Below are 15,702 nucleotides of genomic sequence, written 5' to 3' on the forward strand. Positions count from 1 at the left end.
GATGATATATTTGCCTTTTGAATTAGCAAATGTCAAATAACTCACATTCAAATATTGTATTGATTTGTGTTGGATTTATTTAGTAACAAATAACTTTCTCTAAATAATTTGTAAGCTAATTTATTTAAATAAATTTACTAGTACAAATATAAAACATAAAATCACGAAAATAAATAAAATAATTAAAATGATTGAGGGATATTTTTGTCTTTACATAGACTTATCCCATGATATTAAATCCTATGTATTACTAATACCTCCAAATGAAAGGTTTTATTAATACATCCTATAATATCATGTAGGGCGTATAACTAATCCATGAATTAGTTATACATAGACCTAAATTTCTACTAAATAATATTATAGATAATATATGGACTATTTCTCCTAATACTCCTAACCAAATAACCCCTTAATCTTGTATATCTTCAATTAATTTGACCACGTGTCTTGGAAAACTGACAAGTTTAATTTCAGTTTGTCCTGTTGCAAGATTCTCCATGATTTGTTTAAATGTAGTATAGATGACACTAATCATCCATGAATTATTGGTGCTTGTTGCCACTTGCCAGCTACACACACAAAGAAGGGTACAACTCTCAGTTTGCTTATGTATGCCCTTACATCACCTATTTGTCTATCAAACTCAATTTGGAACATATTGGTGTCTTATGTGATTACTTTTAACATTTTTTAGGTACATAATTTGGAATATCACTCAATATGGACTAAAGCGAGTATGTAAATAATTGAATTCACTTTAATATAAATATTCTTTTTAATTTTACTTCAAATAGTAAGGTGCGGTGCTTTTGCTTCTTCCATCCCCGTCTTTAAATTTTTCACACAGTGTCCGAAGTTCACACTGGAGCTCTGATTAAATTCGGATCGCGCACTGTAGGGTTCATTTGGAGATGGGCTCCTAACAAAATTTTCTCCATATCTAGGGCTCGAACTTGAGACCTTTGATAAAGGGTGAAATAGTCCCACCGCTATATTACAATCCATGTTGATCATTCCGGTCTTTCTTGAATAATAGACAAGCGTGGCCTCCAAGTAGCCAAAATAAAATAATAATATACAAACACAATTTTTTTCCTTTTTCCCCAAGGCTTTCTTGCTGCCTAGTATTTTCATATATAAAAACACAAGCCATACTAAAACATAGGTAACACAACACACATATCAAAATGACAATTCTTACTCATGATGATGAGCCACCACACTTTGTGTTACTTCCTTTTATGGCACAAGGTCATACAATCCCTATAATAGACATAGCTCGTTTATTAGCACAAAGAGGTGTTATTGTCACAATACTTATGACACCTTTAAATGCCATAAGGTTCAATAATGTCATAGCCCGCGCAGTCGATAAAGGACTCAATATTCATATAATTCACCTCGAGTTTCCAAGTTTAGAGGCAGGGTTACCACAAGATTATGAAAATTGTGACATGATTTTATCAATTGACATGATAAAGAAGTTTTTTAATGCTACTCAAATGCTTGAGACACAAGTGGAAGTGTTGTTGCAAGATTTGAAACCAAATTGTCTAATTTCTGATTTGTGTTTTCCTTGGACAACAAATGTTGCTAAGAGGATTGGCATACCTAGGATTGTTTTTCATGGGATGGGAAGTTTTTCGTTGTTGTGTTTGCATAATTTGAGAGATGGGAAGTTGTTGGAGAGTGTTGGTTCTGAGAATGAATACTTTTCAGTGCCTGGAATTCCAGACAAAGTTGAAGTGACAAAAGCTCAACTAAAAGCATTAGTGGATCCAAGCAATCCTGAATGGAGAGAACTTGGAGACCAAATGAAGGAGGGAGAGGCTCAAGCTTATGGAATTGTGGTCAATAGCTTTGAGGAGTTGGAACCTCAATATGTGCAAGGAGTGAAAAAGGCTAAAGGTAATGTTAAAGTCCATGACTATCTTATCTCAAAATTTAAAAGTTGTTACATCATATTATGTCTTAGTAAGCAAGGGCGGATCTAGGAAGGGGCGAGGGTGTTCACCTGAACCTTCTTAGTATATATATAGATTTTGAAACTTTGAACATGAGACTAGAGGCTGACTCAGTGATTAAGGAATTTTTAAAATGTACTTAACGTTCCAAGTTCAATTTCTTGACACTACATTTTTGTCTTTCGTACCCTCTAAATGAAAATTCTAGATCCGCCACTATTAGTACGAATGAAAATATGTTATGCTTTCGAGTGGAAGTGTAATTCTTAAACAATTACCTCTAGAAGCTTGAATTGTTATAGTGCTCATATTTTTTATCAACTTAATTATATTATATCTGAACAGGTAAGAAGGTTTGGACAATTGGTCCTGTTTCCTTATGCAACAAAGAGAAACAAGACAAAGTTGAAAGAGGAAACAAGGCTTCAATTGATGAACACCACTGCCTAAAATGGCTTGATTCTAAGGAACAAGACTCCGTGCTCTACGTTTGTCTTGGGAGTCTATCGCACTTGCCAACATCACAAATGATTGAACTTTCACTTGGTTTAGAGTCATCTAAACGACCCTTCGTATGGGTCATTAGGCACATATCAAATGGATTTAGAAAATGGCTAAATGAAGAGAACTTTGAGGAAAGAGTTGAAAAACAAGGGATTTTAATCAATGGTTGGGCACCACAAGTACTAATACTATCTCATCCTTCGATAGGAGGATTCCTGACACACTGTGGATGGAACTCGATCTTAGAAGGGATATCGGTTGGTGTCCCAATGATCACTTGGCCATTATTTGCTGAACAATTTTGTAATGAGAAGCTCATTGTGAATGTACTCAAGACAGGAGTGAAGGGTGGTATGGAGAATCCAGTGATGTTTTTAGAGGATGAAAAAGTGTGTGCACAATTGAAGAAAGATGATATTAAGATGGTTATTGAAAGAGTAATGGGGGGAGAAGAGGAAGCAAAAATGAGAAGAGAAAGAGCTAAAAAGCTTGGAGAAATGGCAATAAGGGCTGTGGAAGAAGGAGGTTCATCTCACATTAATTTGACAAAACTAATAGAAGATGTCACACAACAAGCAAAAATTGGGGGTTTTAAGTCTAGCTAATGTTTCTTGATTAAGTAGGCAAATGTTGGAAAATCTATGTGAAATCTTATGTTGATTTACGAATATCTGATTAATTATGATTTAGTGGTACAGTTAAATTTGTAAGAGGTCAAGAACATACGACTTTGTTCACACATTAGATCCTGTTACTAGCCATTGAATATTATGATATAAATAAATAAAGGAGAGAATCGTATGAAGCTTTCAACTTCAATATTGATGCCATGAATGTTTGTGTTCGAGGACGTTTGCCTTAGATAATGTCTTTAAAAATGAAGGAAAAAAAATATTTATAGGTTACAAGAATGAGGCACCAACTTATCAAAATAAGGTGCCCACTTGATACTTAAAATACTAGCACCAAATACCAATGAATGTTGGGCACGTGATTAATGGTGCTAGCCTATATTCCTCCGTCATGCTCAGGCTAATTTGTCTGATAATATCCACAATTCTCTACTTGTTCTGAGCTTAGACGATCAATATTCTTCCCCAAACTTAATTTCAAATTAAGATACTTTGGTAATTTTAGAACATATTGTCTCCCATTGAAAGTGAACTCTTTGCTTTGATACAGAGAAAACACAACGCATTGGAATATGTTCGAGCAAAATGCATTTTAATACTATAATGGCGAAATAGTCTGGTGGACCTTTGCACTTGTATGAGTTTGTATTGTAAACTCTTCTACTTAATTATTTATCAACTAGACTCTTAAACTCAATAAAATACAATTTATCAAATCCCTCTGACCATTGACCAGGCTTATGTGGCATTAAGATGGTTGAGTTGGCAAGAGAGTGTGACTACACGCATGTGCAGGCGAGTGAACTTCATATTTAAAAATAAAATATTAAGTTTAAAAAAATTAAAAAATAATATATTGAATTAAAAAAAACTAAAAAATAAAATATTGAATTAAAAAAAACTAAAAAATAAAATAAAAAATTTAAAAAAGAAAAAATAAATTTTAAAAAGTCCTCTTCTTCCTTCAACTCAACCTAATTTCGCCGCATCCCCATTCCTGCCCCCCAATGCCTTTTTCTTTCTTCTCCACACTTATTATCACCTTTAGCAGGACATTGACACCTTCTTGTCGTTAGATTTCAAGTTGTTATCACTGGAGGGAGAAAGCGACGTTGATTTATCGTGGTGCTCGTCGGAGTATTGATTCAAAGTGGAGTAAGAGAGAGGCGGCGCTAATCTTTTTTCATCAGAACGGGAGACGGCGAGGGGGGTTTATTGGTACGACGGAGGGGATGGAGAAGAGAGGCGGTCCCTAGTGGCTCACCGGGGTCGCCGATGGTGTGTCGGCTTAGGGTTACTGATTTTGTATAGGTCTTGCCGGCAAGAAGAGTGGTGGCGGCGGTGATTTTCACCGGTGGATTTTAGATGTTACGCTGTGGAGTCCCAAATTTAAATTTATTATTTTATATTTTATTTAATAAAACTTTGCTTAATAATTTTTAAAAATAAATAATGAAGATAATTATGACATGTTATTAATTTATGTGACATGGATTTGACATGTCATCTATTAAAAAGGCGAGTGATGTACACACATGATAAGAGGGGTTTAAAAATATTCGTTTGATTGAATTTAAGAGTTTAGTTGATAAATGGTTAAGTAGAAGGGTTCACAATACAAACTCATACAAGTATAAGGGTTCACCAGATCATTTTGCCTATAATAATAATAGGCATAATACATAAATTTGACTCTAAACTTGGCTTCAAATTTTAAGTATGACCTCTAACTTTCAAAGTGCACAAGTAGGCACTTCAACTATCCAATTCTTAAACAAAAAAACACGCGAATCCAACCTGGCATAACGCGTGATTGAGACGCAATTCAGGCGCGTCAGGGGTATTTTTCGAGGCCCACAACAGTAAAAAAAAACATAAATGACAATTTTACCCTTAATGAATCCTTTTTAAATATATCTTTATTTTTTTCAAATCAAAATCCCATTTTTCTTCTTCTTCTTCCTAATTCTAGTACTCAAGCTTTTTTTCTCTTTTTGTGCACAATTTCTGGTCGTTTTTTATGTAATGGCTTCTAATTTTTTTTGTCATTGTATTAAAAGAGCTATAATTAAGATTTCTTGGTCTGCAAATAATTCAGGTATAAAAAAAAAATGAATTTACATTCATGGTGACAGCTTCTACCAAAAAAAAACTTTCAAAAAGCAAAAATTAACATAACTAGACTAAATTGAGGAAGAACAACACATAAACATCCAAAAGATAAGAACTTTGACCACAAATCTTCACAATTTTACTTTGATTTGCAAAGAAATTAGGGCTAGGGCTCCGATGTTGAGTGAAAATCAAGCAAATTGGGAAAAGAAAATACGACCCTACCCTTTTGTATTTTAATTTCTTCTTTTTTTTTAATTATAAAATATGTGTAATTTTTTAATTACGTGGCAGCCACTGAGTGTCTCAATAAGCCACGTAGGAGCGTTTGTATATCACACAATTTGGCTGTTGGATTCACGTGTTTTTTTGTTTAAGAATTGGATAGTTAAAGTGCCTACTTGTGCACTATAAAAGTTAGAGGTCATACTTAAAATTTGAAGCCAAATTTAGGGTTTAATTTATGTATTATGCCATAATAATAATATTAATTTGCATGAGGTACTGATGAAAGTAGACATTATTTTTTGGTGTAACTTACGTAATAACTAAGACATGTTTCATCACTTGTTACCCCACTAAGACTTTAATATTTTAACCTGTATCCCATATTTTACAATATTATTCTCTCATTACTTTGCTATTTAGTCTAAAAAAGAAATCCTACACCTATATTGTACATATTGTTCTTTCTGTTGGGTATTTGCCCTGATTTCTTATTATAAATGGATTTTTTTTTCGAAAACAGAAAGTCTTCATATTTGGCTAGTCAAAGTTTAAGACTCTAGAAATAGATGTTTGTCCCTTCTAACATATCAACATTCATAATGTAGTCCTAGAGACTTTGAGAATTTAGTCTAGGAGGAGAATTTGTGAGATAGTTTATCACTTGTATGACCTCTTTATATTTCGAGTGAATTGGGTGGAGTTATTTCTCCTTATATTTTGTACTCTCTTTTATATAGTGAATTGCTCATCTGTTCTTGTGAACGTAGGTCGATTGACCGAATCACGTTAAATTTTTATGTCTTATGATATGTTTCTCATTTATCTTCTTACTCATGATCTTTCGAGATTTGCTTTACTAACTTCCACATAATACCTGTTTATTTCGGTTCGAGCACTTTTTCTCCTTAAAGTCTTGATCATTTTCTTTCATATGTAAAAGTAGTTTGATGGATTCATGTCAAAAATATAATAGAGCCACTTATCTTTTGTTGAGTGATATTTATGATGCTTGACTTTCCATTTCAAAAAAATATATTTGGAATACTTGTAAAATATAGCTTTTCAGAGTTGTTGGATCACCGTCCATCAATGTGACTCATGTACTCACCGTCCACATTTTTCTTTTCTTTTTTCTTTTTTCCAGTCCAATCAAATTAGAGCCATTCCTTTTATTATCTTGATTATAAAAGCAAGTCCGATTCAAACAAAATTTTCTATTTCACTTTTATCGTGATGTCAACTTTTACAAATATAATTTGACCCTACTTAGAGAAAATGTGTTTTTTTTATCTATTATTATTATTATTATTATTATAATTAACAAATTAAATACTCCATGTCTCGATCAAGAATTAGATGGGATTTTATTTATATTAGATTGTTTTTGTCTTTTGGCAACTCAGTTGTTTTAAACTTACAAAACATAAATATATATATATATATACTGTGTGAATTTTTCTTATTCTTTTTATGCTAAACAGTTTGTTAATTAACGTGACTGATAATATTAATTGGGTCAAACAAGACTTCGAAATTTATATAAAAAAGACCTTTTGAGTTTTGAATCATGTGATTTAAATGTCTATATTATATATTATTTTTTTTAACTCATGTGATATAACTGAGATTTTGAAATTTAAAATTTTAAACTTTAATTATATATTCGACCATGCATAAAAGCTTTAAGTTTAAAAAAAATATATTCATATGTTTAAAAATTATATTAAAAAATAGAGTTAGAATCTCAAAAGGTCACTCAACTTTAACAATTTATCTAGTAAAGTCATTAAACTTTATTTTATATCAATAAAATCACTCAATTTTGGTCTTTATATCAATAAAATCATTCAACTAAATTTATTATTAAAAATATATAAGGCTTATAGAACTTATGCTCTTCCAACTGAACTTGAATGAATATTAGTATTAATTATCCAAAGTAATTGGATCATCAAATACAACTAAATCTCCAAAATAATTTTGACCAGCCAAAAACTTTTCCTGCTAGCTGGAGCTCCCAGATGTTGCCTTTTTGACATTCACCGTTATAGATTATGTCATGGAAGTAAGAAATTGAAGTTTTACAGGGCGACATGCACGAATTTTATTCCATGAATCAACTATGCAGAAGTTTATTAGGCAAAAATAAAATGGCTATGGAATTGGATCTTTTGGATGCCATTTTGACCAAAAACAAGTACCAGTTGGATCTGGTCCATGAATTAGTTCAACAATATTTCATGAAATGATCATTGAGTTGTTTAGTTTAATCTCTTAGTACAGAATTTATGTGTGTTCACATTTAGGAGCGAAATCCTAGCTATTGATCCCTTTAATATCATTTGTTATTCAAGTAAATTATACGGTACATACATGTATTTTTCCCACTACTTAGTTAATTGGAATTCAATTAGGGAAGTGATTAACATAATAATATTGAACGATGAATGGAATTCAATTGTTGTCAGGTGACAACAGGGAATATGGACCAAAAAATTTTAAAGCTTGGCTTTTTAATGATAAAATATAGTTAAATGATTTTTTTGATACAAAAGTTTAAGTTGAGTGATTTTATTGATACAAAATAAAGTTCAATGACTTGGTTAGATAAATTATCAAAGTTGAGTGACTTTTTGAGATATTAACTCTAAAAAATACTATAAATCACAATAATTAACCATTTAAAAGAAATTCTTAAAAAAAAAAAAAAAAACTAATCAACTCTAAAATTATAACTTTGTCACATAATTAATTAGGACATAGAAGCTAAGCAAGAGTTTAAGTTACACACTGTTGTTAATAGTATAAAAAAATTACATTCTTAGGTAAATTAAAAGAATATCTACATTTTTTTCTTTTAAACGTGAGATTCTTAATTTTGAAAATAAGATGGATTATCTATTATATTAATAAAATTGACGGATAACTGACTATCACTAAATGTGAGACTAAGATCAGTACATATTGTATGATTCAACATCACCCCATAGTTGCAAGTTAGTGTCTTCTCTCCAACAACTATTTCAATCAATGTTAAGTCAACTATTTCAATCAATGTTAAGTCTAAATACGCTTGTAGTTATGCTACTTATTAATTAAAAGACCGATCAGAAAATAAGAAACGCAATATAACAACTGTAAATAAATATTACTTCCCTTCCCTTTTCGACTTTAGTTGACTTGTAAAACTGTGTTATGTCTTATTCCCGCCTCCGCCAACTATTGGGGATAAAATGACAAGAAGAAAAGCTACTAATTATGCTAATCAACATAAGTTGTGATACACTAGTGGAATTGCTTCACCCTTAATCAGAGATCTCGAATTTGAGTTCTAAATATGGAGAAAATTTTGTTGGAAGAGTCATCCCTGAATGAGCCCTGCAGTGCGCGATTTAGATTTAGTCGGGGGCTTCAATGTGGGCTCCAGACACCGACACTAAATGAGAAATCAAAAAAAAAAAAAAAAAACTAATCAAGCTAAGACTAAAAGGGACAAATTTACATGTGCTTCGTCTCCTTTTTTTGAGATCGAGGCTCCAAAAGACGGCTCTATTTTACTAGAAAGGCACGATATTCTTTAGCAAGCGTGGGGCGTGGGGTGACTAATAATTTCAAATTTCTCTGCTTTGCTATTATAGGTTTTACTTATTGATTTTTATCATCCAATTGAATTACTTGATTCTTGAGTGTTTTCTTAACAACAACATTGCTGACAGTCGACAGAGTATATATAACTTGAACTCAATAAGACTAATGATGTGAAGTTGAAACGGTGGAAATACTATTTTTAAATTGTTATTTTCTTCAACCTTTTTTTTAGGCATAATACTAAACTGTCTCTTAACTTGACCTCGTTTTACATTTATGCCTTCAAACTTTGGGTGTACACAAGTATGTACTTAAACTTGTATAAAGTTGAATAAGTAGACACATGAGTCCTACATGGCATACTACATGTAGAACACCATGTAGGATGTAAATTGTCACATAAAATGTAGCGTAGGAAATGTGTGTCTTCTTGTCCCACTTTATATAAATTTAAGTGTCTACTTGTACACAACAAAAAAAATCAAAGAATATAAATGTAAGTTGGGACCAAATTAAAAAACGTATTTACCTTAGCACACTCTTCATTACCAACCTAAATGGTTGGCTAATATAATAGCAACGGAGCAAGTACTTTTTCCTTTTGGCTTTTAATTTGTACACACACATGTTTTCTAAGGGTTGGCTTGACTTTGACTAAAAGGGGAAGTAAATTCAACATATCAACAAGAAAATAAATTTAGTACTAAGATATTTTTTAATGAAGCTTACATTCATCAACTATAAATTATATATAAATATAAGCTGTAATCCCCCATCTCAGCCTCTTAAATTTGCATTCTAATAAGTACTATAATTATTCCTTCTCTTCAAATATTTCTCCATACAAATTTAATTAAATTTTTGCTTCTTCTTCTTTCAATTAATTAGTTTAGTTTACTTTACTTAATTAATACATTTGATTTGAAGAAACAATTAAGGCTATATATATGGAATTCACTTTGCTTGATACTTGCTTGGATTTGAGTTTGAATTCTACAACATCTCTTGATGAACTACCAATTGTATGTCCAAACTTTTCAATATATCGATCTATGAATTTCTACACTACTATATGCTCTAATTAATATCTTCCTTCACTTTTTTTTCTTTCAGAAACAACAAGAAGTAATTGGATTGGGAGGAGACATGCCATCAAATGATGAGGTTTGTAAATCTTCTTTTTAGTGTGCTCTTTAACATGGCATTAACTGACATTCATGTCCTTTAGCTTTGGGTGTACGAAAGTTGACACTTAAACTATTTAAAAGTTAAGCAAGTAGACACACACGTCTTATATATGTGGCATAACACACGTAGGATGCCACATAGGACATATGCGTCTACTTATTCAACTTTTGGATAGTTTAGGTGCCTACAAGCACACCTGCAGTTGGAAGACATATAATGTCACTCAATGTCAAGTTAAATGACACATTTATGTATTATGTCTTTTTTTATACCATCAAACGTATATAATTAATTAACTAACTAAATCTATTGATCTAAATGTGTGTGTTTAGGCTGCAAGTGATCATTTGGCAAAGGAAGTAAAGAGATTGAGTGGTGAAAACACGAAGCTACGAGAAGTGCTGAGTGTTATGTATGACAACTATAATACTTTGAGAAAACAATACATGAACAATTGTAGTACTAGTGGAACCTCAAGAAAACGAAAAGCTGAAAAAATCACCTCTAGAGTAAATTCGGAACTAAGTGATGAAGACTCTTCGTGCAACAAATCAAGAGTACTAGTACATCATCGCCACATTCAAAGATCTGACCATACAACTCTCGTAAGCTGAATTTGCATTATCACGTTACCTAAAAGATAACTGTCCATGTAATATGTCACTAGTTATCCCGAAAATAAAACAGATATCTCGTTAGGTACAATCAGTTAACTTACACCAATAGCAACAAAAAGATGTAGTATATTAATCAAGTAAAATCCAATTTGAACTTAATTTACACATTCCCTTTAAAGTAATTTTTTTTTGTATATCATGTATATATGCTAATGTATATAAGACATAATGCAGCTAGTGAAGGATGGATATGAGTGGCGTAAATACGGTCAGAAAATAACGAGGGACAACCCGTATCCGAGAGCGTACTTCAAGTGTTCATTTGCTCCTACTTGCCCCGTTAAGAAAAAGGTAAGAACTCTAAATAAAATGTATCAAGTTTAGAGGGGTCTTTAGGTATTCAGATATGTCTTTCCTAATATGTATGTTGATCGCGTAGGTACAATTATATAAACGTTGTGTCTAATTATACTCCAAGAGTATAGTCAAAATAGTTGTTACAAATTTTAACTTATAAGTACACATTTTTGTAGGTGCAAAGAAGTGTTGATGATAAGTCCATTATAGTAGCAACATATGAAGGACAACATAACCATTCAAAAGTAGTACTAGAGGCTGGTGAGGGCTCTAGTACTACTACAATTGGTCATAGTCACAAGCAGCCAGAGTTTAACAAGTTGTTGATAGATCAAATGGTGTCATCCTTAACCAGAGATCCCAAATTTAAAGCTGTCCTTGCTGCTGCCCTTCACGAAAAAACTACCCTTACACATAAATAGAGGGTAGTTACGTTGGCTACACAATTATTCAATATTAAGAAGGGTTGACTCGAGAGAAGACAATGTAACCAACTATTCGTACAATGTTAGAGTGGGTTTAAAGTCTCACATTAGTTGAGGAATGAACTGATGGTCTGCTTATATGGACTTGGACAATCTTTCCCTCATGAGCTAGTTTTTGGGGTTGAGTTAAGCTCACATGTTATATCAGATAAAAGCAGAGAGTATGTGTTTGGAAGGCTAAATTGGACTAGGAGGCTCAAGTGAGAATGGGATATATTAAATTGACTTATTTTCAAAGTGCAGCCAAATTTTGAATTCCCTTTTTGTATGCTATGAAATGCAAGTTCATGATGTGACAACATTTTTCTTAATATACATAGCCTTCATTTCTGCTTTCTTTTAAGTATTAAAATCATCTAGTGTCAATGGTATCCTTCTATTATTACTACTTAATTTGTATGTGAGTGCTTGAAGTTTTAATTCTTGTCCCAAATTGATGGTTTACTATATACTATTTTCAAGTAAAGATGTAAATATATACATGTTTTATATTGATTTTTTTTTATTATTATTATTGATGAAGTGGGGTCTCAGCCACTAAGTTTAGTACTAATACAGAGTAGGCCAGAAACCATACTAGGAAACCTTATTAGTCAACCACCATACAATGACCTCACTAATCCTTTGTTCTTTTTCAACAAACTAATACATTTTACTTCCTGTTTAAAAAAGAATAACTTAGTTCGACTTGACATAAAGTTTAAGAAAATAAAGAAGACATTTCAATATTGTGGTTTTAAATTAAAGTTATATCAAATATACTATCAAAATATCCTTTAATCTTGTGGTCTTAAACATACCACGTGGAGCTGAAATTAAAATGTTACCAAAAAAAAATGTCATTTTTGATAAACAGATTAAAAAAAAATAGATCATTCTTTTTGAAAGCGCAAGACTCCTGTTTTAAAAGCTTGGAAACAATGCTTAAATAAGTCTCAGAGTGCTAAAAAAAGAAGAAGATCGATAACAAGACAAATGGAGTGCCTATTAAATGGACATGAATTAAAGAAAAAATAACAGTAGATATATTTCAAACTGAAAACAAATTTCGAAGTAACAATTACACAATAGTACTAGTGACTTAAACAAACAATTTCAAAATCCAAACTACTTAACATTCTTAGCCGAAACTCATTAAATCCTGCAACATACATATGGTCATTGATAATCCAACGAACACCAATATCGACCCAAAATTACCACGAAATGTCACCGGAGCAGCAGATTTTTCGGAAGAATGCACCGCGGAGACGACGTCTGACCTAGGAGGAGGTGAAATAGAGTGAACAAGAACAGATACCTTCATGCCATTAGAGCATCCACCAATGCCACAAATGAAGTAGTACCTCTTGGACTTGTCAAGTAAAATGAAGTCTTTTCCACTACTCCAATTCCCTAGTGCACCTTCTATTGTGCAATTATTGTATCCTACTTTGTCCACTTGTAACACATTGTGTTGTGCCTTTTGATACCTAAATGCTGCCACCAAATGCATTTGTAAATCATCTCATTAATGATAAAATGAGAAGCTTACTTCTAAATAAGAAAGTATGCCATTTTCTTGGATTGAGACAAATAGAGTAGTTCTATTTCTTTAAATAAAAAAAAGGAAAATGCTCAAATATGTCATCAAACTTTGAGAAAAAGTTTATCTATGTTATCCATTAAAACTTTGGTTCATTTATATCATTTCTGTGTTTGAAAAGGGCTCATTCATGTCATTTGTTAGCTGAAAACAATTTCAATTGTGCAAAAGATAATTTTTACACATAGTCAATTAGTATAATTCGGCCATGTCATAATTAAATCATTTTTAAAGGTAAAAGGCTCAAATATGCCATTGAACTTTCAGAAAAAACTCATCTATGCTATCCGTTAAAAGTTTGGCTAATATATGTCATTTTTTCAGTTAACAAATAATGACATGAATGAACCTTTTCTCAAACGCAAATGGCATAGATGAGTCAAACTTTTAACAAATGACATAAATGTGTCTTTCCTCAAAGTTCGATCGCAAATTTAAGTCTTTTCCCAAAAAAAAAAATACCATTACCTTCTAACTTGGGGAGTATTAAGTAGTGAGACGTTTAAGGAAAGATAAAAAGGTAATTTAGACCAACAAAAATTATAAGCACGCTATTAACTATCTAGGTAAAATTATAAAAGACAGATAATATGAACAGAACGTCGTACAAATGAAGTCACCAACGTAGAAGGTTTGGTTGTTGCTCCAAATGGTGTAGTTGATGCCGGGATTCCAACCTTTGTTAGCTCCGACAATGTGATCAGTGGCGGAGACGGTCGTGGCAACGATGGTGGTGGTGACGATGAGGAAGAATACATGAAGAGCCATGTAATTGACCAGAGCTAAGTCCTGTTTTTAATTTGCTACTACTTATTAACCTTAAAAATTAAGGCTAGATGGCAACCTTTATATAAAGGAATCCAAAGGTAAAAAGTTGGATAAACCATCATTATAGATTGTACATATTTATTAGGTAACAATTATCATTCACTTTTACATACACCTCCTATATAGGGTGTACATTTTTTTTCTTTCTTTTTACGTTAGCCAAAAGTTTTATGGTATAACGGTGGCTAACAAATTTCATAATGGAACATACTATTGTTAGTTAAATTCATTCTTTTATGTCGTTGTTATTTGGTAGGTGAATAAGAAATAAGTTCTTTATATATTAAGTTTTGTATAACTTATATGATATTTGGTAGGTAGATAGGAAATAAGTTATTCATACTAAAATTAATATGGTGTTGGGTTGACAATTTAGAAATGCGCATAACTAAAACATGTATAAGTTATGAGAGAATCTATGTATTAGTTTATGCATGATAGAAAGTGAAATAACTAATACATATATAACTCACACATAAATAACTAATTAATATCTGCATAAAATAATACATAGATTCATCCATAACTGATTTTTATATTACTAATACATGCATAACTCTAACCAACTACCCAATTTGATTGAGCAGACACAATTTTAGAGAAAAAAGTCTAAATAGAGAGGATCCAAGATATTAATATTGAATTAAAAGAAATATGAATATTGTTGCACGCACTAACGATTTATTTGTTTTCAGAAAAGAATTTTATTAGTAGATGCAGAGTATGCATGGTTGAGTCCTACTCATTCACAATATTGGGCATCACTTATTGCAAGTATGTACGTACATTATTATTGTATAAAGTTCATTAACCATATGTAGTATATTACTTTATAAGTATGTACGTGCATCCACTGCTCATGATTGATGATAGCCATGTATACACCGTGAGTTTAAAGCAAAGTCCATTTTAATACTGAAACGGAGTGGAGTAGTAAGTATTCATCCATCCTTAACTTGAGGTTGAATCTAATATTATAGCATGTCGTGAAAGAAGCACACTAGATGGGCCTAAAGCACAATTTAGTGTAGATATCACGACCGTAACCCGAGCAATCATTTCTGTGTGCCAATCGCTAGCGCATCTAGAGCTAGAGAAGCCTAGCCTGATCTGAGAAGTGCTAATTCAGTTCGGTTAGACTTCATCAAAAATGCCACGGCCCCAAAGTAGGACTTTGTGATGCTAATTCGGATTACTTGGGGGACAGATATTAGACATCATTTGGAGAGACAACAACAAAATAAGATGAGAGAATCGAGTATGTAGCAGCACGCCTCATGTGTAAAGAAAACCACGCCTCAATCACCTTGCCTCCTAAAGTAAATGGTCTACTCTACTACTACTCAAAACAATTTTATTTTCATGATGACACTAAAAGTAGCAGACCAAATTAAATCTAATTAATCCTACCACTAGGCACGTAATCTTTATTAGTAACAATCCCTTCTCATTGTACGAGAATTTTGTCACACACATATAATGATGTTTTGTCTACAAATAGACCTGTATCCAAGAATATGGGACAACTACAATTCCAGGATAGGGATGATCTAGTCTTTATAGGATGATTTAACTATTCACTAAAGAGTAAAGCTTATAAGAAAAACGAAT

General features: G+C 32.1%; 4 protein-coding genes and 1 pseudogene across 6 annotated transcripts in view; 2 read left to right on the forward strand and 3 right to left on the reverse strand.

Annotated features, from left to right (window-relative positions):
• Positions 1-15,702, reverse strand: part of LOC125862319 (cytochrome c1-2, heme protein, mitochondrial-like) — a 924,866-nt gene that overhangs the window by 405,241 nt on the left and 503,923 nt on the right. The gene's annotated exons all lie outside the window — the stretch shown is intronic.
• The window catches only part of LOC125862338 (uncharacterized), a 533,211-nt gene that overhangs the window by 61,719 nt on the left and 455,790 nt on the right, over positions 1-15,702 (reverse strand). The gene's annotated exons all lie outside the window — the stretch shown is intronic.
• On the forward strand, positions 1,136-3,290 carry LOC125862296 (UDP-glycosyltransferase 73C4-like). Its single transcript, XM_049542339.1, has 2 exons — positions 1,136-1,911; positions 2,313-3,290. Exons 1-2 carry the CDS (start codon positions 1,191-1,193, stop codon positions 3,074-3,076), a joined length of 1,485 nt encoding a protein of 494 aa, XP_049398296.1. The 5' UTR covers positions 1,136-1,190; the 3' UTR covers positions 3,077-3,290.
• Positions 9,871-11,757, forward strand: LOC125862325 (probable WRKY transcription factor 40; annotated as a pseudogene).
• LOC125862328 (lamin-like protein) lies at positions 12,688-14,095 on the reverse strand. Its single transcript, XM_049542378.1, has 2 exons — positions 13,872-14,095; positions 12,688-13,157 (listed from the first exon to the last, which is right to left on the reverse strand). The coding sequence occupies exons 1-2, from the start codon at positions 14,029-14,031 to the stop codon at positions 12,799-12,801; spliced, it is 519 nt and encodes a 172-aa protein (XP_049398335.1). The 5' UTR covers positions 14,032-14,095; the 3' UTR covers positions 12,688-12,798.

The sequence above is a fragment of the Solanum stenotomum genome, chromosome 4 (assembly GCF_019186545.1).
Source record: "Solanum stenotomum isolate F172 chromosome 4, ASM1918654v1, whole genome shotgun sequence".
Taxonomy (NCBI): domain Eukaryota; kingdom Viridiplantae; phylum Streptophyta; class Magnoliopsida; order Solanales; family Solanaceae; genus Solanum; species Solanum stenotomum.